Source organism: Malus domestica, chromosome 11 (genome assembly GCF_042453785.1).
Source record: "Malus domestica chromosome 11, GDT2T_hap1".
In the NCBI taxonomy this organism is placed as follows: Eukaryota; Viridiplantae; Streptophyta; class Magnoliopsida; order Rosales; family Rosaceae; genus Malus; species Malus domestica.
The window spans coordinates 17096800-17123578 of NC_091671.1; the positions used below are offsets into that span (position 1 = coordinate 17096800).

At 37.1% G+C, this 26779-nt stretch overlaps 3 protein-coding genes and 1 long non-coding RNA gene across 7 annotated transcripts; 2 read left to right on the forward strand and 2 right to left on the reverse strand.

Moving 5' to 3' along the window:
• Positions 1–1897: 1897 nt before the first annotated feature.
• On the reverse strand, positions 1898–4533 carry LOC103453368 (small ribosomal subunit protein eS25-like). The gene is made up of 4 exons (XM_008392912.4): positions 4302–4533; positions 4092–4166; positions 3793–3927; positions 1898–2258 (listed from the first exon to the last, which is right to left on the reverse strand). The coding sequence occupies exons 1-4, from the start codon at positions 4302–4304 to the stop codon at positions 2145–2147; spliced, it is 327 nt and encodes a 108-aa protein (XP_008391134.1). The 5' UTR covers positions 4305–4533; the 3' UTR covers positions 1898–2144.
• A 3271-nt stretch (positions 4534–7804) lies between these two features.
• LOC103453364 (uncharacterized protein At2g27730, mitochondrial-like) lies at positions 7805–12307 on the forward strand. 4 transcript variants are annotated; one of them, XM_070808826.1, is made up of 5 exons: positions 7864–8034; positions 8126–8198; positions 8989–9108; positions 11189–11252; positions 11684–12307. In XM_070808826.1, exons 3-5 carry the CDS (start codon positions 9095–9097, stop codon positions 11891–11893), a joined length of 288 nt encoding a protein of 95 aa, XP_070664927.1. In that variant the 5' UTR covers positions 7864–8034; positions 8126–8198; positions 8989–9094; the 3' UTR covers positions 11894–12307. The 4 variants fall into 4 exon arrangements, with proteins under 4 accessions (XP_008391131.1, XP_070664927.1, XP_008391132.1 ...); XM_008392910.4 differs by having other exon boundaries at positions 11214–11252; XM_008392909.4 differs by lacking the exon at positions 8126–8198 and having other exon boundaries at positions 7805–8034; positions 11214–11252.
• A 103-nt stretch (positions 12308–12410) lies between these two features.
• LOC139189697 (uncharacterized) lies at positions 12411–19957 on the reverse strand. Its single transcript, XR_011573551.1, has 4 exons — positions 19494–19957; positions 18816–18874; positions 17146–17215; positions 12411–12700 (listed from the first exon to the last, which is right to left on the reverse strand). It is a non-coding gene; the product is annotated as an uncharacterized lncRNA (long non-coding RNA).
• Positions 19958–21384: 1427 nt separating this feature from the next.
• LOC103453363 (N-carbamoylputrescine amidase) lies at positions 21385–25493 on the forward strand. The gene is made up of 11 exons (XM_029088658.2): positions 21385–21533; positions 21653–21687; positions 21860–21941; positions 22969–23017; positions 23550–23641; positions 23918–23943; positions 24022–24069; positions 24159–24192; positions 24423–24589; positions 24914–25010; positions 25124–25493. Exons 3-11 carry the CDS (start codon positions 21905–21907, stop codon positions 25297–25299), a joined length of 726 nt encoding a protein of 241 aa, XP_028944491.2. The 5' UTR covers positions 21385–21533; positions 21653–21687; positions 21860–21904; the 3' UTR covers positions 25300–25493.
• Positions 25494–26779: the final 1286 nt, after the last annotated feature.

The window sequence follows — 26779 nt, forward strand, 5'->3', positions numbered from 1 at the left end:
GTTTTACCTTTTTATACATTCTTCCTTTGATTTGAGACTCTCATTCGCTCCTTATGCCGACGACTTCATCAACTTTACTTATTTCATTGCTGAAGACCTGATGCGCCATTTACTTGAGTATTTACACACTAAAGGAGAAGTGTTGCAGTCCTATTAGATTAGGAATGTGATTGTGTAAATCCTAGTAGATCTAGGAATATCTCTTATATTCTTATTAGGAGTTGATTACCTATTAAGAGTTGTAATCCTAAAAGGGTAAGGAATTAACCTTCCCTACTACTATAAATAAAGGCACAATGTGGTGAAATAGAACACACCTCACAATTACATATCTCTCTTTCTCTCTACTATTGCCGCACCTTCCCTCTCTCTCTGGCCTCCATATTTGTTTAGTAAATTGTGCCTACAACAATAGGATATAATTGGTTAAATTTCTTTTCTATTTATACGTACCACATAGATAAAATCTCATCTCTACCAATCCAAAAAAGAAAAAAAAATCCTTATCATTGACAACTCATCTTTGGTGTTAGGGTCAACGACAATTCTTCTTGGTTTATTTCTTCCTTTGTTCCTCCTAATTTCTACTAGTGGTCGCTCTCTTGCTCTATCAAGGAGATTTCTCTTGGTTGTGGTCACTCTTTCTCTTTGAAATGAAAGTTTTTGTAGTTGTGGTCGCTCTCTCGCTTTATTGATTAGTACCTTTACTATATTTATGCCTTATTGCTCAAATTTGAATTTCAGAGCAACGACTTTGTTTAAATCTGAGGCAAAACAGGCTATAAGGAGGAAGCTCAACATTTGTTGGAGGTGACTCATAACATTACTTCTTTGTCAGCGATTACAAGATCATTAAAGGATGGTGCAGTCTTTTCCTTTTGATGCCTTTGCAGTAGTTCTCCAACTCACAAAATTTAGTCCTCGTGAGTGTTAATCTTTACGGCTGGTTAAATTTAGTTGAACCTCGTGTTAGCTAATTAGATCACCCAACAAGTCGCTAATATTGTCCTTATTGGTTGGTATTTCATTTGCTCAATTCCAGGAATGTACTTCCAAGTGCCACAATCCTTTTATCTCAAATTCTCTAAGCAAATACCTCTACACTTCCTTTTCTCAACGAGATCGTTTCCCGGTTACTAACATATCATTAAAGTACACAACCAAGGCAACCTTATATTTAGGCTTCAAGAACGTGTGATCAAAATTGCTTTGTTTGTAGCTGGATGCATTCATCGATTTAATGAATCTCCGAAATCATGTCTAGGAGATAGCAATATATACAACATATATGCACACTAATAGTACTAACCTTGAGAAGCCATTGAAACGAAGCAAATGGTGAACCGCAAACAGTAACAACAAGAAAAGATCTTCCACTCTCTCTACATACCTTATACACTCCTATATCGGGTAGAGTGGTGTGCTAGAATGTTGTGTATGAGAATGTGGACCTAAGAGTGACATTTATAGGTGAGAGTACTCGATTTATGGCCCATAAAGAAAGAGCAATACGTATATTTAACACCTATAAAATCCATGACCTAATAGGATAGATATTCCCATTAATTATAGCTTTTACCACACCGTCATGTAATTCGGGATAATAATTATTACTTCCTATCTTGTATCCTTAATCAATAGGGCTCCTAATAAATGTAAGCCCCACAGAAATCTTACATCTAACCTTCTCAACCCATGATTTTCGTCATTGAGCACGAGGCGTCGCAGTGGTGGCGTACTCGTACCATAATGCGCAACCATGTTAGCTTACAATTTATACTTACAACTTAATAACACCCTGCGGCTACACGCCCAAGCTTTTCTCCTGGTCAGAGAATAGGTTTCGAGCCATGGACAGGGCAAAACAAAGGATGCAAAGACAGACAGAGTCGACATATAACAGGGCAAAACCTTTGTTAGAATAAAATCCACGACCAAAATTGGGCAAAGTTACAGCACAAAACATTATCAGTTGCATAAAATAAACTGTCGAAAATAACGGAGACAAATGTATGGCCCTCAAGGGAAAAATAAAACGACGGATATGGTCACCATACAAAATGAAAAAGACAATAGTTTTCCCTAACATCACAAAAAAGGTGAATACTTGTGCCTCCATGACCGAAAACTAACATCTTTCCCGTTTAAGTATTGGTGGCTCTGGTGTAAATCTGCTGGCTAGCATGAGCAGCTATCAGCCTAATGGAACCCCTTGCCATCAAATCCTTAATTGCACGGCGAGCCAAGGATCCATTTATCTGAAAAAACAAGAAAAAAGAAATAAACTTTAGTTACTTTAGCATCAGCTAAAGTTAACGACCACTTCATCGACCAATAGGTTAAAGACGTGCAAATTGTTATACAATCAGCAACTGAAAACACAATGCAATATATGTAGAGAAACTAAACCTTCATTTGTAATCCAATATCATTATAAAAGCTACACGTGGAGTTTAAGCATAATGGGCTAGTTCTCAGGAACAATCGTTGGGACAGTACAAAAAAATAATTTTTTTACTTTAACAAGTGCCTATGTATGCTGCATGCATATGAAGAATTTGAATTTTAATCACCATAAACGTTTATGCCCCCCATGATGATCCTCAACTACAATTTGAGTATAACATGGGAGAATATCTGTATACAAGTTTCTCAGTTGACAATCAGTAATAACAACAGATGTGATGTGATGTGATGTGATGAAAAGTGAGAAGAAAAGAATCATAGATGCAATGAACTGAATTATAATGCTTTCCATCAGTCCCCGGATTTGAAAGAAAACAGAACCCTACCAACCAAAGTGTGAAATAAACAGTCCAAAAGTCGAGAGATGTTGAAAAACAAAAAGAAAAACCTAGCACAGGAAGAATAGAAAATTGGAGGAGAGTATGAGGTATGGAAAAGGATGAGGAGCTGCTTAAGCGCTGAAAAGGAAAACTGATATACTGCAACATAATACAAGGTCCCCTGATATTCTATTAAAACGAAGGACATTAAGTTAAATCATGACAGCCCAAATCAAGCCTGATAGTTTAAAGCTTATAATTCACTGGTGTCGGGTATTTTAAGAAACAATCAGTTAGAAAACTTTCCTAATTGATTCTAGCAGAGAGCAAGTATGCACGAAAGAACAAAGTAACAGAAGTCATAAGACTGAGGGGATAAATAACCTCAATATGCAGCACAAATTACAGCTTGCCTAAGACAGACTTTAAGCTACATAACAAACACAACATAACTATCCAATTATATTGAGTAATTGCGCAGGTATTGTTTGACATGTAAAAATGTGAATCATGATTGTGAATAGAAGCGAAGCACAGCAACAATTGAAACAAATTTACATCCATTATGTGTATTTAGTGAGAAATCAATCATGCCCTTAAATAGAACAGGGTGAAACCAACAATTTGGAACAAAGCCTTTTACAAAGTTGAAAATTTATTTACATTGAAAACCTACAATCGTTTAAAGAAACAGAACTAACAAAGAGTATACCAAATATGCAATACAATGTAAGTAGATAGATAGATACATTGTGCCAAAGAGATAAAAGAATGAACTTGTAAAGATCATAGATCACTTTAATCACTTCATCAATGCCTGCAGTACCTTTTCGTCAATAGGTTTACCAAAAAACTATAAATCCATTATGACAATTAAGATTAGATAACCATTATGTAACTCAAACATATACTTAGACTTCCAAAATAAGGGACATTTATACAGACTAACAACTCCCTATGTAAACAACCATACAGAAGAAAAATGAAGTCGGACTTGGAATCATACCCTTAGTCTGTCAGACAAGATAGAAGGAGTAATGAGCTTGTACTTCGGAACTTCGGAAAGCAGCTTGTCGTAAGTCCCCTGATCAAACAAAACCATGTTGTTCACCTTCTCCTTTTGCTTTCCCTTGCTCCACTTCTGTCAATCCATCAAAGTTTAAAAAAAAAAATGAGAAATTCCTCACACATTTTCACACACAAAAATCAATGAGAGAAAAACAACTCATGTAATGTTTCCCAAACAATCAAACAAAAGCCCCAAATATTAGAGAAACGGATTCTGGGTAGGAAATACAAAGAGACCTTCTTCTTCTGCTTGCCTCCGCCAGACTTGGCAGGCTTTGAGGACGGTGGGGGAGCCTTATCCTTCTTGGGAGCCTGTAAGAACAACAAGTACAAGAAATTAAGCGACGAGTCTACAAAATTCGAAGACCAAAAATGTTGCATTCAGGTTTTTTGTAAGCATTAGAAGGGAAATGAAGAGACTTTGGGGCTCGGAAGAGATAAAATTACCATGGCGATGAGGGTCGCAGGATTCGCAGGGGTTGCAGGGCTCTGGAGTCGATGTGGAGCAAGAGACAGCCGTCGGACGGAGACGTAGAGTTAGGGTTTTGATAAGAATCGCAAAGAAATAGAGTTCGGGCTTGGTAGGGTTTTTAAGAGCAAATAGTCCCAAAACCCACTTCACCCCTAAAATAGGCCGGCCCAAAGTCCACCCCAGCTTCCAGGCCAGCACAGAATGGACAGGGGGAGAAATCGGCCCATCTGACGTCATACTGACGTCAACCACAGGCTAAGTCCTTTTTTGTGGTTGACGCATTGGATATACGCAAGCGTGGAAGCGCATTCCCGCAATGAAAAAAAAATTGTAAAAATTGTTTAAAAATACAAAAAAAACTAAACAACTTTTTTTTTATATAAATACCTAACCATCTTTCACAAAAGTTGTACTTTTAGGAAGGGATGTGATATCCACCCACCCTTTTTTTCTTCTCACACACCCCTCTAATTTTCGGCCATTGGATAGGATGAATTGAAGAAGATCAACGAACAGAAATTAACAATGGTGTGTGAAAAGTAAAATAGAATGTGTGGATAGCACATCACTTTTAGGAAATGACACGTGGAGTAACAAGATTGATTAAAAATTTATCCAAAATTAAAAATAAATTTTTTTATTATTTTATAAAAAAAATTAATAATATTTTAATACGAATTGACTAGACTCTTGCCCAGCTCATGTTTTTAAAGGTGGAGATGCAATTGGCCAAATACTGTTTATTGTAGTCAATTACTATTCATTTGGGTGGATTAAAGGGACTTTGGGCTAGCTCATTTTTTAGGGGTGGAATTGCTCTAAGAGAAGCACTAACGTGCACCGTATGCATCTTTGTTTTTTTTTTTTTTTAGTACATCGATATATTTACACTAGGAGGAGGAGAGGGGGAGTTCGGTTAAGCTACATAATAGACAGCCTAGTTTGGTATTGAATTCGCCATCCAAGAGATTCGAACCTAAGACCTCCTCACTTCTAAGCAAAGAGGAATACCACCAGACCGTAGTACTGGGTGGCTTTAAGAACATTTTTCTCAAAAAAAAAAATTGTAATATCAAATTTTTTTTCTTAATTTTGAAAAAAAAAAATCATAAGAGTACTTTCATCTTTAGATCATCTCCAACTCTTAGGTTAAAACCAAAAAAAAATGAATCCTGAAAATTTAGGTTTTAACCCATAAACAAACTTTCTACTCTAACCCTTCTGGGTTAAATTTTTAGCCCGATATTATTAAAGATTGAATTTCGGCTATTTTTTTTTAAGTAACCTTTTATCGAGACAACCATTCCATTGCCGGTCTACTACCTGATGGCTTCACATCACTAAAGAATCAGTAATTGACAGCAAGAACTAAAAATCAATAAAAGGAAAACTTATATGTTGTTCTATATCTCCATGAATCTAGGAACTATTGCTTGCATTGTATCACTTGGTCTACGTACTGGAAATGATAACATTCGAGATTATCTTTGGTTTCATAGTCAGGAGTATAATAAGTCAATTTATAATCTTTAACACCAGCTTAGAATCCAAAACTTGCTTTTGTCTCTGTTTATGGTGACATAAGTCCCTCCCTACAACTAATCAACTAATAATTCTCACAAGAACAAGGTCTACTCGACATAATTATGAAGTTAATAAAACCTTTCACATGAATCTTTCACAAAACTATCAACTAATATTATCAACTAATCATAATGGTTCGTTATTAGACTGTGGTATTTGATTCGCCAAATACATCATTATTGTATACTCTTTCATATGTATGGCACAACACAACCTTTGTTTTTCAAGTTTCTAATATCTTATGTTAAAATCACTAAATCGACACTAATATAATTTTTTTTTTAATTATTTTAGCCATTGGATTTAATTTTAAGTCATTAGATCTTTCTTTTTTTAACTGTTAGAATTTAAAAAAATATATACATTTGAATATGGACTGTTGGATCAACCAACGATCCAGTGCTCTAACATGGTTGGATTAAAGCAGAGAGCCATTAGCCTCAATATTCTAGCTAACAAGTGCCCGACAAGTCCAAGGAGGTGGGTCCTTGGTTGCCGAAGACTTGAAGAGCCTAGCACGTTGATGTGTGCCTTGCGTGAAGCTTGTGTGTCTGGGCTTCTACTAGGAGGGTCCACGCGCACAAATGAGTTAACACACTAACCCAGTGTCAAATCCTAGACGGAATTTGCCCTAAAATGATTGGTGGGTTAAACTCATATTTGGCCCAAGCGTTGGAGCAAGTTGGGATGGGTTTAGAACCTAAAATTTGAGTTTTACTCAAGGATTGGAGTGTGTCATAGGGCAAAATTGTCCAAGAAATTGGCCAATAGACTTAAAGAATAGTAATTATCCAAGTGCATCTCTATTATGTCATTTATGTAGTAGAAGGGCTTCAATCCAATATCTAAAATGCATAAGGTTTGAGTTTATAATAGTTAGGGATTAGGGACTACAACTAAACTATCCCTTATTATTATTTTATACACACTTTTTTTTTACTATCTCTACCCCATGTCTCTCTACTTCTCTTCTTCCATATGCGTTTTGTTCTTCGCGTGCCCAGATTGCTCCCAGTCAAAATCAAACTCAGTAAATCAAACCCATACTTTCTTTTCATTTCATTTTCTTTCTATTCAATTCAAACTCATATTTCTCTTCTTTTAATTTTTTTCTCTTCAAATCAAACATAGGAAAATCCGAAATTTTTCTTTTTTCAATTTACAGAGGCTTCGTCGGATCGTCGGATCCGCAAATTCATTTCAATCAATTTCTTCAGCGCCATCATCGTCCTCCCTGTAGCGTTGTCGTCATCCTCTCTAAGCTTATGGCGACGGCCTAGCTATGGTGACGGCGCTAAAGAAGAAGGTGGAGCACAGAGGGACCGAATAGGTGGCGGTGGAAGAGCTTCAACATCGTCAACGACAACCTTGATCTCCTCTTTGCGCTTTTTGTCATCATCTGAAGAGGCTCGATGGTGCTTGCTATGCGAGTCCTGGGCGTCGCTGGTGACAGTCTCGTAGTGGGACTAACAGGGAGGAGGGAGGTGACGGGAAGAAGCTGGGTTTGGGTTTCGATGAGTTTGCTGGGATTGGGTTAGCCATAGTTAGGTTGCTGGGTTTGTGGTGGAGGATGAGGAGGCTATAGGAAAGATGGAGGGTAGAGGAGAAGGAGGCTACAGGAGAAAGAGGGAGGGTAGAAGTGAAATTAATGAAAAAGAAAAGGGTTATTGTTGTCCAAAAAAATTATAATTTTGTGTTTCTTGGGCTGAAACAAGTTGTTCCATGGGGAAGGTGGAACAAAAAAATGACTAATATTCGTTCAACGGGACAGCGCATCTTAGACAATTTGACGCACCAAACGTGGGATGAGTGCGTTCCATCCCACTATGTTCTATCTCATCCCATGTAACCAAACAGTACAAAACGAATAATTAAAGTACCCAAATTTTAAATTCCTCCATGCAATTTGGTTTATGGTGGGTCGACTAATCAACTATGTAATTGAATGATTGAACCGAACCAAAAAAAAAAAAAAAAAAAAAAAATACACCTTTTCTTAAATCAGACGGTGAAGAGCTTCCATTTCTCCATCTGAGTCCATCCTTTATAAACCCTGAGGAAGCCCATTTCAAGCAACTAGATTCTTCTTCTATCGTCTCTCTCGTCTCAATCCCTGCAAGCGTGGTAAGCCATTTCTCTGCAACATTTCTCATCGCCTGTTTGTTTCTTGCAATTTTAGGGTTTGTAATCGAGTTGCCTAACTGTTTGATGTCAGTCACCACTGCGAGTGTGACTCCGATATAATTCGTGGAATCAATTTTCCTAAATTTTTTCAGGGCTGATTTAAGGTATAATTTATTTATGCTGCACCAGTTCCTTAATTTCTATAAAAATTGAAGCTCGATTTGTTAATAATTTTTTGAAAATTATTTTATCACATTTCATTTCGTATGATTCTGTAATTTGGGTTTATTGGAATGGAGGAAATTGTTTGCAAGTCAAGGCAAGGGGAATTAAGGTTCTGTTTAGTTATAGGCTATAAATAGTGAAATATAATTTTCGCATCGTTTGAAAGAAAAAAGATAGTAAGGGAGTGTGTTACAAGCTGCCGTTGGTCCTTAGTTTGTGTTAAATATACCATGTTTATTTTGAAGAATGAAATCTCCGTGATATGCATTCAAACAGACCGAGGCATTTTGCTTCTTTCTTTATTTGTGTTATTTTTCTTCTGGGTTTTCTTTTGGGCGAGGGGATGAGGGCGGGGTTTGTAATTGGAGGTGATCTTTAATGTATCTTACTGAATTCTCATACTTGCCTAGTTAATATTGGACTCAGAAGAGGGCTTATGTGCTATTAGGTCCTTAATGGTTTTGTTGTTCCAGGGTTGGGGTACAATAGAGAACATCCTATCGTGCGTATGCAATTTGAATATGACTTGATAAAGGTTATGGTGGAAAAGGTTATATTATCAAGTTAAACAATAAGACAGTTGGGTTTATCAGATAATTTATTTTGATTATCAACAGTTTACAATTTTTGATTTTTTGTATTTTAGAAGTTTTTTTTTAGAACTGAAAACATCGCTTATGGAATAAAAGATAAGAGTATGTTTTTCTTGATCCATAATATCATTTTCAGGAAGGATAATCAACTACAATGGCATCAAGGATGGCTGCAAGGTTTGTGCCTCGGAGGTTTTCAAGCAGTGGAAAAGTTCTCAGTGAGGAGGAAAAAGCTGCAGAGAATGTTTACATCAAGGTCATTTCTAAATTCCCTGGATATTTTCTCTTATGCTTTTCCTTTGAATTGTTTGGCTGCTTATTTGTCATGCATTTGTATTAATATCCTCTTGGACGTAGGTTAGGTGCTGAGGAACATTGCCGGATGATGGAACCATCTTTATTTAGGAGCTGAACTTATGTAAATCACTTGTCTGTCTTGGGAATATGAACTAAGAAACTGATTAAAAATCTGAAGATAAACTTGTAGAAATGTATCAGGTCTGTATATTATGGACCTAAGTATTAATCTTATAGCTGGTAAACACCTTTTAGAGTTGGGTGTAAATGATGCAAGAACTAAGTTAAAGGAATGCTAAATAAGTCGATCCATGTACAAGCACATACGGTGAAGAGGCTTTTTTTTTTAATGTAATAAAATGCAATTTAGACATGTATTTGATGGTTCATTGTGTTTTAATCTTTCTATGGCACATGATTATTGTATTAGACGTCATAATTTGATTTTAGAACTTCTCAAGCGTATTGTGGGGTCTTTTGAGATTCATATACCAATGATCCTATGAAAGGGGATTTTTCTTAGGGAACTTTAACGAAAAGCACCTGGTACTGTTCACTTTAACGAAAAACCACATTTTTACACTAAAAAGTCAATCTTGGTACTATTCACTTTACCCTTTATTTTGTCCTTATCATTAAAACTTAAAGTTTTCAAGCCCTTTTAATTAGTTTTCCTTTTTTCTTTCTTAAGCAATGAACCTAAGAAAAGACTTAGAGTACTTGGATCTAACGGAGGACATGACACAGAACCGAGCGCAATGGCGTTCTAGGATTCATATAGCCGACCCCACTTAGTGGGAAAAGGCTTTGTTGTTGTTGTTGTAATGAAAAAAAAAAAGTTGTTCTTTGCCTCGGCTAGGTGCAAAACCTGATGAGTTCAGCCCACCCTGAACTTAAATCCTGAACTTTTCTTTTACTACTACCAAATTATTTGAATTTTGTTTCATCAATCTTGTACTTATAAAGGGTCGCACTTGGTGTGATGGCAAGTGCCTTCGCCCATGAGCGGTAGGTCTCGGGTTCGAGACTTGGGAGTAGCCTCTCCATAAATGGGGGTAAGGCTAGCCGACATTCACCTCTCCCAGACCCTGCGTAAAGCAGGAGCCTTGTGCACTGGGTACGACCTTTAATCTTGTACTTATATCTTGAACTTGTACATATGCATGTGAACTTCATAGGCCCAAATAAAAGCAACATATGAACTGGGTAGTGGCGACATGCGATGGATGTCAAATCACTGTTCATATGCTAATCATTTTGGATTTGGTTTCCATAAAATATTGTTCTGTTGTTCTCGATATACCTTTATTTCTTTCTTTGTTTTCTTTTTTATTCTAAAATGTTGATTATCAAGTGGGCGTGGGGGGGGTTTCTCCGTAATGATTAAAAATGTGTCAGTCTGCTCGAATTTGATTCTTTCAGTTGTGATGACAATCGAGGATAGAATAATGCCTGCTTTTCCCTTGAGACCAATTCCCATTATTTCTATTTATCTCCAATCTTTTGGCTGTTTCTTAATTTTATTTTCATTCCTTTTGGGATTGAAAGTCAACTGCATCAACAGTTTAAGATCTTGATTTGCTTCTAATTCTCCTTTGGCTTTATGCTGGAGTTTTGAAGATCCAAACATTGAAAGGGAAAAAAAAGAAAAGAATATATCTTCATGAAGATTAGTGTTAAGATGATTTGGTGATAGAAATGTCGCTCAAATGATTACTCAGATTCGCAGATGGTTTCTCCGTTTTTCTTTTGTTGCCAGACGCTCAGATGGGGTTTCTATTAGAACACCTGGTTTCTGTAGTGGATTACAATATGATCCATGCATTTTTATTGTTTCAGATATTTAGATTTGTAGGATCTCATCACTGTTGTGTCAGTCCCACACATTTGGAAGTTTGTGGTACTCTATTTGTGGAAAAACCTGTGTGTATAGATACTCATAAATATGTTGATATGCTATATGATGCGTGAATGATTGCTTTGATTTTGTCTGTTTCTTTATCATATTTGCAATGCTATTCTGATACATCTTGTCACAGTTCTTGTTTGTTTGTTATTTTGCAGAAAATCGAGCAAGAGAAGCTGGAGAAGCTTGCACGTAAAGTATGATAAGAATGTTTTACTTTTTATGTCCTTTAAGAATTAAGCAATCTTAGATGCTCATCACGTTAGAATGTAAAGCATTCTTTATTTATTTTAGCAGATCACTTATGAAGGTTTTTGTAGTGTTCAATGAAAGCAGCTCGTTTAAATTGAAAAACAAAATAATACAAGTGGGGACCATGCATTGATGTGCACATATTTTATTCATCTCCTGTCCCTCTGGTGGGGACAGCCCGATAAAACTGGAACGACATCACTTGCGCTTTATAGTGCGATTTGTTGGTGTCAATTTTTATTTTTGCGTAGCTGATCACATATTTATTATGGTTATAACAAAATCAATTCGATTTATACGTTCGGGTTGATTTATACACTGGTTGGGATTGGCATGCCGCTGCCACAAATAATATGCTCAATTTGAACATTTTCAGGGCCCTAAACCAGAAGAGAAGCCAGCTGGAAGCTCAGGGGGCTCAGTCTCTGATGCCAAACCAAGTGCCTCTTCCTCTGGAGCATCAACAGCCAAGGTATCGACTGACAAGTACCGGAATTATGCTGTTGTAGCTGGTGTTATGACTGCTGCTGCTTCTGTCGGTTGGTATCTCAAAGCTAGTCGGAAGAAGGAAGAAGTGCAGGACTGAGATTGACGTGATTTGATGTGGACTATCGAAGCTTCAGTTGTTATAACTAGTTCTGGTAGAGCACAGGAATCATACAAGCTGTGAACCTTCTCTGTTTGTGTTCCGGATGTATACTGTTTTGAGTTCCGCAATATTCTCATGACCTTTTCTGTTTCGGGAAATACATGCGTAAATGATAGGAGCTTAGCACTTGGTTTTCCAGTGCGATTGTTTTTCCATCATGTTAACAAGTTAACAAGTGGGTGGAAAATGGTGTTGAATTGTGTTACCAATAGACTTGGCATTCGTGTTGTGTTTTCTGTGTTCGTGTCGTTTTCGTGTCATACCCACGTGTTACTTGCTTGTATACTCGTTAAAGAACCCGTTATCGGGTCACCAGATAATGATCCGATAAGTTATCGTGTTGATTCGAAATATGTTATTTTCATGTTTTTGTGTCGTGTCAGAAACTGCCTGGTCTAGTTACCAGATGGGAATGTCACTGGGGCTCAAGGAGTGGTTGTAAACGCAGCGCAGGTTCGTTAATTTGTGAATTACTTCACCACCATTATGGTGTTCTGTGTTAATAATACATACGTAAGACTTTTTCGGTAACCAAAACTGAAAATTCGGTACGAATATTAGTATCTCACATCTGTTAGTTCTGTAAGACCGAAATCGAATTAAGTAGTATCTCTCTATTTCCTTCTTCGGCCACACCGCACCACACCATACGCTAGCCACACCACCGACGTGACTCTCTCTCTCTCTCTATATCACCTTCGACGACTCCGACATGACGCTTTCTCTCTCTTTCACCTCCGATGGCTGCAATGCAGAAAGAAGAAATTTCATCCTAATTCATCAAATTTAATTAGGGCGTCGATTTGGGATTCTAAAATGGAAATTTTGAAATAGAATTAGGGTTTCTGTTTGGGTTAAACTTAAACTTTGGGCTCAAAAGGTAGTTGGCCCAAAAAGAGAAGTCCAGCCCAAGCCCAGAAGGCAGAAAAGGCCTTTTTCGACTAGGTGCAAATCATTTGTACCACTTGCTCACCTACCCAAAGATCAAGTGGTATAAACCAGCCAGCTAATCAGCCCAAAAAATACTTTACAGTGGCAATACAAGTAAATAGCTGATGAGTCACTATCCTTCAAACTGCATTCGGGCAAGATTATTGCTACAGGAGACCAAGCCAAAGTGTCTATAAAAGAAGAAAGAAAAATCAGAGTTGAGGATACTCAATCAAACAAACAAATACAATCACAAACTTTGCTCAAAGCCAGATTTGCCTTCAAAACGAAGCTGTAGTCAGCCCAAGCCTTCATCCCTCTCGGGATAAACCCTTTGTAATAGCTCTGCTACCTTGTCAAGAACCTGCTGTAGTATCGATTTCTTTCTGTAAACTCATCTCCCTACCCCTTTTCTAAATCTCTCAACCCCCTTGATAAACCACAAAGATAGGAAGTTGCAAGACGATCAGCCTTACCCGACCTTCTTTGTTTCTGTCTTTTCATTCATTAACCTAGCAATATGTTGTATACTTCAAGTTGTATTCAAGTTATTTCTAGTCAGATGACTATTAAAAAGACTCTTTCAGTGCTTGAATTCGATTTGAATATGTCTTCACAATTCAAACCAGATCTAAGTTTTAAGCCCTCGGGCATGTAAGATTTGATCACTTAAAAGTCCTTGGCCTCAAGGCATAAAAAAGAACCTTATGTGGACTTAACTCATCCACGACAAGCTTTGATAACAAGAAGTTTGAAGTTACTTGGGGCGCAAGTAATCGACTTATCCCTTAGTTTTATTTCTATTATATTATGATTACCATAGAACGTTTGAGTATGGAATGAATTCTGATAGGAAGCCTCAAGGCCTACACTTAAGGCCCTACAAAGGCACCTATTTGGATTCATTCTATTCCTCGGGCTAGAACGTTTGAGTATAGAAGGAATTCTGATGGGAAGCCTTAAGGCCTATATCTAAGGCCCTACAAAGGCACCTATTTGGATTCATTCTGCTCTTCGGGCTCAAGTAATCAGAAGTATAATAGTTATAAGACGCATACAATCAATGAAACGATCATTATATGTTCGAGTGCTGAGTTAGTTATTGACTGGAAGCCTCAAGGCTTACACCTAAGGCCCCACAAAGACATCTGTCATAACTAACATAGTCTCTCGGGTATATATACAATTAAAACTCAACATCCGTTTTACATCTGTCATGCTGAAGATGGCAGTGGCACGCCTGAGCACTTAAAGTTAATCTTGATTGTGAGCCTCAAGGCCTACACCTAAGGCCCCACGAAGCCACCTTTCAAAGTTAACTATGTCTTTCTCTTTCAGCTTTGCTCGACAAGCCTTGCCCGATAAGCCCGCCAATGAAGCAGAAGCCCGACATAAAAACATCAACCGGCGCCAACCTCTCGGGGAGCTGTGTGCTCATCGGCTAGGAGACATCCCCGACGGAAATTCGAGCCACGAACAATTTCAAGTTGGGATTTTTGAATTTTAATAAGGGTTTAATTACGCCTTTACAATTACTGAATCGAAAAAACCAAAACTATTTTTGTACTACCCCAATTCTGGTATAAAATCAAAACAATCGGTTCCGTTTCGTTTTTTTTCCTCTTCTGAACCGTTCGATTTTTTTTTGGGACCACCCATTTCGGTTCAGTTCAGAAGTCCAACTCTGACCGTTTTAAAAATTAAATATAGAAATTGGATAGTTTTATATCGCACTGAATAATATGGTCCGAATGCACGAGTCCAAATACCCGTATGCTCACCGGTGGGACAAATTTTTCAGGGTACCCGGTTCTCCATCTGAGATGGTGTTCCCAGCAAATAGAGGCGTGACACATATTTATTTAGTTTTGAATTAAGAGAGCTGTTATTCCCATCTTAATGTCTTATCTTTCCATCCACCTTTTTATGATTTTTTTTAATTACAAATTTGTCAATTTGTAAAATGACTAATAAGGACCTTAGTTACCCCTTTTTGCATTACTTTTTTTTTTATAAAAAAAAAGAAAAAAAGAAAAGTTTGGACGTGATAACTCTCATGCTATGTTTAGACAATTTATCTCTCTTAAACCCTAACGCATCATTCCCATCTCCTTTCATTCAGAGAAAGCAAAAAGAATGAACTTAAAAGATGACGTTTCTATAGAAGAAGTAGATGATTATGTTTCCGTTGAAGAGGTAAAAGATAATTTTATGTGGGTCATTTTGATTTGTCGACATCGTACAATTGAAGCATAGCTCTGTGACTTTTTATTTGAATTTGCATTAGGTTATGGTGCAATTTGTTTCACGTTTTCCTATGAGAATGCCTATAATTCGTTTTCATTAGGTTTGGGTAATAATTCAAGTAAGGCATGTTTGTCACAACTGACACTGATAATCGTCCAACTTGATGTGTTGTCTCTAAAACCTACACACAAATCCCTTTCAGCACTATTTTCAACTTGATGTAATGCCCATTTATTTACGTATGGTGGAATTCGTTTGCAGCAGGTAGATGAATCTGGTAATAATTCAACATCTACACATATGGTGAACTACACTAGTGAATTTACCACAAATAAGGTAATATTTGCTTGACTACACAATTGATTTACTTATACTCTTGTATGTTTATTCATAATGTGCAATTTTGGTACGTAGTTATTCAAGAGTAGAGAAGAATGAATACAATAGGTTCGAGAAGTTGGGAAGTTCAATGGTTTTGTTATTGTGACGTTACAATCTGATCAAGGTGGAAAAGATAACAGGAGCCCTAGACTTACATTGGGTTGTGAAAGGAATGGACAATATGTAAGTCGAATTCACAAAAAGGACACAAAGGATGAGGATAGTAGGAATTCTAGAAAAAAAAATGTGGATGCCCGTTTCAATTAAAAGGTAAAAAGCTAGCAATTGATGATGATTGGATATTGACAGTAGTTATTGGAGTGCATAATCACACAGCAGCATGCCATTTGGAGGGTCATTCATTTGCTGGTAGATTATTGTCTGAAGAGACTTTGTTGTTGACTGATTTGTCTAAAAGTTTGGTGCAACCAAAGGAGATTTTGACTACACTAAAATGAAGAGACAAACGAAATGTATCTACATTGAGGACAATTTATAATGCACGTCAACATTTGAGGCTTTTGGAGAAAAGTGGGAGGTCCCAAATGCAATAATTGAAGAGTAAGCTATTTGAGCATAGGTACACTGAGTGGCATAGGAGTTTCCCAAAGACTAATACTATTTTGGACTTGTTATGGACACACCCGACTTGTTCGGACAATTCCAGATTCTGTTCATAGTATTTTTTTTTCAATAAACTCTCGTGTTTCGATGTTTTTCTGTATTTTTCTAACTAAATTGCTCTTGGTTTGTTCCTCAGGGAATATGAATTGGGATTTTTTCAGTCTTGTTTTGCTTTAGAATTCATGCTCTTCTTTTAAATCCATGTCTACGATTTAGTGTTTTTATTTTCTGGAATAATTATAAAATGTTTTTATCCCTAGGATTTTGGTTGCCCAAATCAGAACCCACCTCTCTGCAACTCTTATCTGCCTTCCCTTAATGAAATTTTAGAAAGCATTCTCCATCATCATCTAGCATAACCTCACATACATGCGTTCCATGCAAAAAAAAAAAAAACCCCAGGGGTTCGGACTTGAGTGATGGTTTACTTGAGTAAGCTTCTCCCTTTTCAATCCCTATCAAACATGTATATCAGGCTGAAGATTAGAAGACCTTAGTTTTTTTTCCTAGCTTTTAGAAGAGAGTAATATCATTTGTTTATATTCTTTTTTTAAGAGAAAAGTTTATCTCTCTCTCTCTCTCTCTCTCTCTCTCTCTCTCTCTCTATATATATATATATATCTACTAATTAATAAAACACTACTTGTCAACCAAAACTTTGTGAAATTACTAGTTTGACCATCTAATTAAAACTGAACATGAATAAGAAATATGGGGCAGAAATGTAATTTCACACAACCAAATTTTGCTATTTTTTTTTCAAAAAAACTACCATGTTAGTTGACACACCCCGACCCGGAAGGTCCACTAGGACTCCGAATCGAGCTGTGCTGGCCGACACCTAGAATGTGACGAAGCCATAAAGTCTGATGATGTGGAAATATTATGAATAAATTTAAACCTAAGAGTGCCTAAATACTAGAGTGCACTGGTGAGCGGGAATGAACCCACTTCACACGTGACGTTAGAGCATAAACAAGTATAGAAGAGTGAATTAAGAATCGTACCCTCGAAATAATCTCCAATACTAAGAATCGCCACGATTCCTCGACGATAAAAAGGCTCAGCTAAGAAGACCTGAAGGGTGAAGACAAGACAAAGGTGAATGGCTCAGTAGATAAAATTTTAATAGAAACCCCTCGCTACAACGCCTGTAAAATTTCCAGAATTAGAATATAAAAATATCCATATATATATATATATATCAGTTCAAGTCATGCTTCACATATTTATAATCACATGCTAACTTATCGCATATTCATGACGTCTACTAGTTTATAACGTATTCACCACATATGCTAGCTCATCACGTATATTCATTATATATATGCTAGCATTTCACCATAAATAGGCTAGCATCTAAGTCAGAATCACCTCTAGTGACCTATACGACATATTCATATCTTATCAATCATGACTAGCATGCAAGTCAGAGTCACCTTCAGTGACCTATACGACATATTGGTATCTCATAACATATCTCATCAATCATGGCTAGCATATAAGTCGGAGTCACTTCTAATGACCTATACGACATATTTATATCTTATCACATATCTCATCAATCATGACTAGCATATAAGTCGGAGTCACCTCTAATGACCTATACGACATATTGATATCTCATAACATGTCTCATCAATCATGGCTAGCACATAAGTCGGAGTCACCTCTAGTGACCTATACGACATATTCATATCTCATCACATATCTCATCAATCATGACTATCATATAAGTCGGAGTCACCTCTAGTGATCTATACAACATATTCATATCTCATCACATATCTCATCAATCATGACTAGCATATAAGTCGAAGTCACCTCTAGTGACCTATACGACATATTGATATCTCATCACATATCTCATCAATCATGGCTAGCACATAAGTCGGAGTCATCTCTAGTGACCTATATGACATATTCATATCTCTTCACATATCTCATCAATCATGGCTAGCATATAAGTCAGAGTCATCTCTAGTGACCTATACGACATATTCATATCTCTTTACATATCTCATCAATCATGGATAGCATATAAGTCGGAGTCACCTCTAATGACCTATACGAAATATTGATCTCTCATCACATATCTCATCAGTTCCACTAATATCGTATACTTACTTGAATTTACGTAAACTTACCTGAACTTACCTATGTGTCCTGTGTTCACCTTTGCATTTCAGAGCGTTCACAGTACCACAATTATATATATACATATATGCAAACAATTCAACTCATCATTTAAGCATTATTCAATAGGCATGGCATTTTTAAAGTATAAATCATTTAATTGCATTTTCTGGGAAAAACATCAAGTGTGTGTGTATATATATATATCCTTAAAACCAAAAGTCCACACATTGCTCAATTCCTTAAACAAGGCTATGATCTCGATTATTTAATCTCATTTCTTATATGGCTGCATCTAACGTCTTGTTAGACTGCCTACGTACCCTAAATAGGGATCAAGCCATTCATAGTTCACAATAATCATTTATAGTAATACGCACATGGATATATCACGATGAAATCTAAACCCAACCATCTCATAGTATTTTATAACATATATATATATATATATGTCATGGCATAAATTTCTCAGTTTTATTTAAAAGCATTTATAGAATTATAAATCATGAAACATAAGATGAGCAAGGAAAGATCCACTCACATGGAGTCCGCGCTATAACTTCCTAGCACGAACATCTAGGCGTCACAAACGATCGGCGCCTGTGACCAATTATCAAACCATATCTCAGAATTCTCATTGATACAATACATAACTTACATCGCACATAAGTCTACCCAATTCGGTCTAGAAGATCTACAAATCAGATCTCTGATCCATAACTTCCAAGGATCCACATTATGCTTCTAAAATAACATACTAAAGTTTCGGAACGAGCCAACGGTCGGATCTCCGCCAATTGCCAAAACCAAGTGGCGGTTAACATTTTATTTTACGAACTTACAAATCCAATTCAAGGAGATCTATACGTTAGATTTCAAATCCATAAGTTCCTATGTTCCTCAAATATTATGAATAATAACATATTAAATTTTGATGACGATCCAACGGTCGGATCGTCGATTCATACAATGACCTATTAACGTATCTTAGAGAATTTTTGTTCTAACGATCAATCTATGTCATTCAACTCTCAAAACTGAATTCAAGGCATCTTATATAGCATAAAACTAGCATTGGCGGCCCTCGGGCCACGCGCCGCCGCACTCGCCGCCGTAGGTGGCGGTTGGGCGTCCCGATTGGCCGGAAAAATCAACTATTTCTAAAAATTACCAAAATTTGTATATTTGAAGATCTCAATGAGTAGAACAACTTTCATACCTGTGACCAAGGCCAATTTGGCCTGGAAAGGCTCCAATTTTATCAAAAGCCGTCGGAACCCTAAAATTGGGTGTGCTTCAATTCGACCTCCAAACGTGTTCCAACGCCTCCACCACTGCTTGGGCTTTGTTCCTGGGTTCAAGGGGGGTCTAATGGTGGTGGTGGTTGATGGGATTTGCTTCATAAATAGTGGATTGCCGCCACCCCACCTCCGGGGCACTACCTTGAAAAACCCTTCAATTACCCTCAAATTCCTTTCAATTTTGGGTGATAATGGGAAAAGGAAGGGTTAGATGATGATTGGGAGTGATGACTTGGTCCAATTCGTGAGAAATCTGGTGGAAAACCACCGGAATCGAGGAGTGGACGGGTTTTGCACATGTCACGGGTTGGGTACCCGTTTCCCCCCCTTTTCCCCCATTCCTCACTTTCCCTCCTTTCCCTCCTTTCTTCCCCCCTCTGATTGGTCCCTCCATTCTCTCTTCTTTCTGGTTGGGCAGCAACCCTTCTCTTTCTCTCATCTTCTTCTTCTTCTTCCTTTTTTCTTCCCTCTTTCCCGTCACATACACACACACACCCACTCACACAAATACACTTGTCCTCTTAATTAGTATGCCATAATATAATATAATTAGAAAGGTTATTTCTTCAAAATATTTTCAGTTCGTCACTCCAAATTCACTTCCGCTTGCGCATACTCGTTTGTATCGTCGATTACCTCAAGAATACGCTAAAAGAATATTTAGTACATCTCACCACAAGCTAGTCAATGAGAGTCAAAACCTTCGTCTCTAGGGCGTTTTCGTAATTTCACATTTTAAAATTCATAAATTAATAAAATCTGGGATGAATTGTCACATTAGTGGGTGGTTTCATGGTTTTGCTTCATTTTTTTGAATAGTTTTTTAATAAAAATATAAAATAGTTATTTAAAAGAAAATTAAAAGACATAATCTAATATAAAAATATCAATAATGCATGTGGCAAGAGGCTTGTGTGTGTGCGCGTGTGTGTCTATATATATATATTAAGGGTTATTTTAGGAATAATAATGGATGGAAAAATAATATTTTAATTTTGTAACTTTTTACAGTGAATGTAAATATGATGTGGACGAGGAAATAAGACAATAGAATGGTAGTAGCTCTAAAAAAAATGTCACTATTTTTGTCAGTACATTCCTAATTTACCGCTAAAATGAAATAGAATTTCGAAAAAACCAATCTCCTCACGCCAAGAACTCACACCGACCAATAACCCATCGCCGCCATGAAATCATGGCAAGACAACGACCCACCTCCATTGATAGGCGATAATTACACCAGCGACATTCTCTCACTTCCTAATCTTCATTTTCTCCTCTTCCATTATTAACTCGTCATGAAGCCCGATGCTTTGCGACAACTTCAACCTTCATATCTGTTGTCGCCAACTTTGTAAGGATGGCCGACGACAATTTGTAGTGTCCTTCTCCGACGTAAGGGAGGAATAGAACGAAAAATAGGAAAGTAGAAGAGATAGAAATAAAAAAGGAGAGGGGAAGGGAAAGATGAGTGCGGCTGGGGCGGAGATCTGGAACTCTGGGATGAGAATCTGGGTCAATTTCCTTAATTATTATTTTTTATTTAATTTATTTTCTGAAAATTTAGGATTAAACGGGTAGATTGTTTGCAACCTGTCAAAAAGATGGCCGCGTGGTAAATAAAGCTACGTGTCACTATTTGTATAACCTCGTGTACCCGATCACATTGAAAAATCTCTGGAGCACCGGAACCCAGAAAAATTTCTCCACCCGTAGTGGAGAATCAAATGGCAGGTCTACTCCACTTTGCTAAAGGCGGCGGAGTTAAAAGCGCCACTCAACCAATTAACAAGACTTATCACGCTAAAGTAAACAGAAGATTTTCAGGGGAGGACAGGATCAGAACATAATCCGCTCAGAGAGAAGAAAATGGAAAAGGATAAACGGGAGGTGGTGGTTTCAGCTCTGCAATTCGCTTGCACCGACGACGTCGCCACCAACGTCGCCACCGCCGAAAGGTCTCTCTTCCCTCTTCCTCTTCACCCCTTTAATCTTATTTGATCAATAAATTTGCTGAGTTTTGTTTCTCCACAATTTATTAAAGTTTGCAATTTGAAATTTTTTATGTGTATTTCAGCAACCATAGAACCAAAGGGTATCAGCTTGTTTTCCGTATGTGAACAATTCTTGTACTGGTTTAATTTCTGGGTTGTTCTTCTTTTGCCAATATTACTCCATTTTACTGGTTTTTTACCCAGAACATTGCTCCAATTGTATAATTATATGTTCGTGTTTGTTTTCCCATTCCTCGCAATGTGGCCAATACTGAAAACCCTTTTGTTAGAGTAAAAGTAAGTGGTTGCTGTGGATTCTATTCGCTTTAAGGCGGATGTCTCTTGATTTCAACTTGACACTGCTTTACTCAGGTACAGTTTGCTTGCTCTGATTAATAGGCTCGTATTAACCTTTCAACTTTGATCTCATGACGCCTCTCATCAATTACTTAAAGAGTATGCTTTTGAAGTTTGTTATGCGTATTGAATCAAAATTTATTGGTTAACATGAAGAAAGTCATTTGCTTACGTGTTCCAAGCTTTTGTTCTATTGTTGGTCGGATTTCGATCAAATGACTGAGAGCGTGGTTTGTGTCTCATTAGATTACTTAAAGAGTATGCATTTGAGCATTCTAGTGCGGGTGTGTAGTGCTTCGAAAGAGGAAGCCCTCTTTTTATGAAAAGAAAGAACTACAGTGTGCGGTCCCATCATCGATATTGAAACCATCTATCTTTTAGGTCCTCTTCAAGGATCATCTCTTCAAAAAATTAACTTAATGATTTTTTTAGCCATTTAATTTGCATTTGGACACCCACGCACACAAGTTTGTGACAAGAGTTCACATGACCTAGTGGGAAAAGGCTTTGTTGTTGAAGCATATTAATGGAAGGGGTAGAGGTCCAGGGCTTAAGGGGTAGAGGAAGACCTAGGAAAACTTTGGAAGAGACTTTAAGAAAAGACTTAGAGTACTTGGATCTAACGGAGGACATGACACAGAACCGAGCACAATGGCGTTCTAGGATTCATATAGCCGACCCCATTCAGTGGGAAAAGGCTTTGTTGTTGTTGTTGTTGATGTGAAGCATATTAGTGGATGATGTTATTTCAGAAAATTGAACTATTTTAGAATTAGGCTATTACACTTTATTTGAGAGTAAATGAGGATAAATTTTTTTTCCCACCTACACTATATGGATTTGGATCTAGTTTTTGTTTTGGGGTTGGGGTGGTTAATTTAAACTAAAGAGTTGAGATCTTGAGGGGTCTTGAGGGTCTTGCCTCAGCTGAGTCCTCTCTGGGTCAGCCTTGACCTAAAGTTATGTTTGCCCTTCCCCATGCTCCTGCTTTTTCTCTAAAGCAATATCTTGTGAGTTGAATTTATTATCCTTTTCCATTCAGGTTGGTTAGAGCTGCTCATGCGAAGGGTGCAAATATCATTCTTATACAGGTATGACACTTCAAATCTGGAAGATTTTTTTTTTTCCTAAGTTTTGAACTCTTTTATTTTCCCTTTCTTTTCTTTTCCATGCTTGTAGTGGTACATCCTCAAAGTTATTAAGAGATAATTCAAATTAGAAGTATATCTGCAGAGCTTAACCTAAGCGTACAAAAGGTAGAGTAAGAAAATGCATTCAACCTAAGATACGAAGAACTTTGATAAATTCTTTGACACAACTTTTGGACAACAGTCAAGCTTTCATGCTCCTATCCAATAATGGATGTTGCTTCAGTTCATTGACACATTGAAGTTCTGAACAGTGCTGCACTTAGTGCTTGCAACTATTACGTGCATGTAATTTTTGTGGCCTTTTAGCACCTTGTTTTGGGAAAGGATAAAAGAATACATAATTATGGTAAACCTAGGCATATGAAGGGGAAAAATAACCCAGATAAATATGGCTTGAGGAGCAAATTTTCCATAAACGTATGATTGAATGTACATTTTGATAGTTTAAGTCCTTTCTGATTGATTGTTGCAGGAACTCTTTGAGGGACATTACTTCTGTCAGGCACAAAGGGAGGACTTCTTTCAGTGAGCAAAGCCTTACAAGGGTCATCCAACCATTCTTAGGTGAGTATTGGAAAATAGCTTTACAACATACCAGGATACTCTTAAAAAAGAATAAATGAAAAAAGAAGAGAAGAAAAGCTTCTTAATTTAATTTGTGCACATTTTTCGGGCAGTAATACTTGTTAAGAATTTTAATTGCAAGCTCTGTAGGATGCAGAAACTTGCCAAAGAGTTGGGTGTGGTAATACCAGTTAGCTTTTTCGAAGAGGCAAATAATGCCCATTACAATTCAATTGCCATTATTGATGCTGATGGGGCAGATCTTGGACTTTATAGGAAGTCCCACATCCCAGACGGACCAGGTATTCGAGTAGGATAATGTTCCTGTTGTTTAAATTCACCCGTTACCTTTAATAACAGCCACTAGTTTTCTGCTGCAGGCTACCAGGAAAAGTTCTACTTCAATCCAAGGTGATACTGGATTCAAGGTCGGTGCTTCAGACAATTACAATCTATACGTAATGCTATTTAGCCTGCTTTTGATGGTGATTAATGATGTAGTGTTGTTGTTAAGCAGGTTTTCAAGACCAAGTTTGCAACTATTGCAGTTGGTGAGAAAATTTTAAAGTAGATGCTTCTCTAATTTGATGATTTTTAAAGGGGCACCAGTTGCCCAATTCAAAGGCTGGCCATATCTATAATATTCTGTGGGCTTTATTTGAACTCTGCAATCTTTCTGTACTCGATAGTAAAAATCATCCGGAGCTTTGTGTGTTTGACCAATGGTATACTTAATGTGAAGACTAGAATCTAAATCTGCTAGTACTTCATTTTGTATCAGCAATTTGCTGGGATCAATGGTTTCCCGAGGCTGCCCGGGCTTTGGTTCTTCAAGGTGCTGAGATATTGTTTTACCCCACTGCTATTGGTTCCGAACCTCAAGATGGAGGTCTTGATTCTCGTGATCACTGGAGGCGAGTGATGCAAGGGCATGCTGGGGCTAATGTGGTAAGTTTATTCAGAGTAGTTTGGCTACTGGCTTCTTTCTTTTTTCTCCCTCATTTTGGCACTAAGTAGGGCGGAGGACCAGACTACTGTTTTGACTTAGAAAGCATTTTTATTAGTCTAGGTTAGCTTGTATTTCCTTGTCCATTTCAGTGGCTATATCTGGAGTTAAAAGTTTATTTTCTTTATTATTTATTCTCTAAACTCGCGACGTCCTTGGATCAACAATGGCCAGTCATAAGATGCAACATAAAAGGGTGACAATTCGAGATCTGTTTTGTACTGAATTCTTTTCAAGGAAAGTAATCTAGTTTTGATGAACTTCAGGTCCCTGTAGTAACTTCAAATCGCATAGGAAAGGAGATAATTGAGACCGAGCATGGAAAGAGTGAGATCACTTTCTACGGTAACTCTTTTATAGCAGGTATATTTCTCTGGTTTTATGGAAGTTGAAACTACATCTATATAGTCTATCTTATGTTAATGTTGGATATGAATTATTAAGAAGTAGTTGGATTTGCATAATTCATTGTCCAGGACCCACTGGTGAAATTGTTGCAACTGCTAATGATAAAGAGGAAGCTGTGCTTGTAGCCCAGTTTGACCTAGACAAAATCAAATGGAAGAGACATAGCTGGGGAGTATTCCGCGACCGCCGCCCAGATTTATACAAGGTGCTACTGACATCAGATGGCAGCAATTCCCCTTTGTGATCATGCGTTTTGACAGTGCTTGTTGTAGAATTAATAAAGTACTTCCAAGGTACGGTGCCTCGTACGATTGGAGGATTTAGGATTTACTTTCGAGGAAGAAATTTTCTCAAGTGAAGTATTATTGGATGATCATCTCTATTTGCTTGTCTAAATCTTGAAGGTATCCGGTATTTATTAAGAATGAGATTATCATATTTCTTATTTAGTATGCTATTATATCGCTTCTAGTTAATTTCATTTGTGCTGTTTAATGATACAGGGACATTCGAACCTAATACCTCTCACAAATAAAGATGAATACTATTAAACCGTAATACTAAATGAACGGATAAAAATTAAAGTAGGTGTGAACAAAGCTTATGACAGAATAATAAATTGGGAACTTGTATATCTCTGCTCACTCAAATTTGGATTTAATGAAAGATTATGCATTGTGTTTCTTATTACACATGGTTATATTAAACTTTCTTCAGTCCTTACGTAGTTCTTTGCATTAATTGAACTTTTTATTCGACATTTTAATAATCTTTCAACTCATTCATCGACTCATGTTGAACCATTAATTTCAAATCCTATTTGTTTAATATAATATAATATTTTTTAAGAAAGTTTAATCAAAAGTAATGGTTTAAAAAAAAAATTGAAAATAATATAATATTTTGACCTCTCATTCATATCTCGTATGACATATTTGGCACATCCTCACCAGCTTTTATTGCGTATTAGGTTTCTTTCTTTAGCAGAATTGTCACATGAGAGAGAGAGAGAGAGAGAGAGAGAGAGCTTACTTGCAGCTTCATCTCAAATAAACTCACTCAATAATATGATATTTTGACACAATTTGTGTTGGATATAATCGCTAGAATTAGTATAAAAAATTTGAAAATATTTGTGTCGGTTGTAACCGTCAGAGTTAGCATAAAAAATTCGAAAATAATTGACAGATTTGACACATTTACTCATGTCGGATATATCTGCCAAAATTGGTTAAAATTATTTAAAAAATATATCTAATAGAGTTAAGGGCCCACTTCATTATTCTTGTCGGATATAACCGATAGTAATACTTTATTTGCTGACACTTTTTAAACATGTTGTCAGAAAACATTTTATCCTATAGTAATAGTATAAAACCGCCACCACTAACCAACAAAAGAAGCCTATTTTATAGTAGTGAATCGATATGCGATCAGCACCAACAAAACACAAGTGCCAAAATACAAAACTACAGATGCAAACAAGTCCCAAATGAACAAATCTAATCCCTAACTTAACAACTACAAAGATGCACAATGAAGACATAAAATTGCCTCTAAAAAGCTCATCAAAAGATAAAAGCAGCCAAAGCCAGCAACCATAGAAGGAGGTGGCGCAACAAGGGAATACTTCCGATGCCAACAAAGTAAGAAGACAGAACACCATCAGAACCGTAGAAGGAGGTGGCGCAATGACCCAAACCAATTGTTAAGCGGTTTCACAC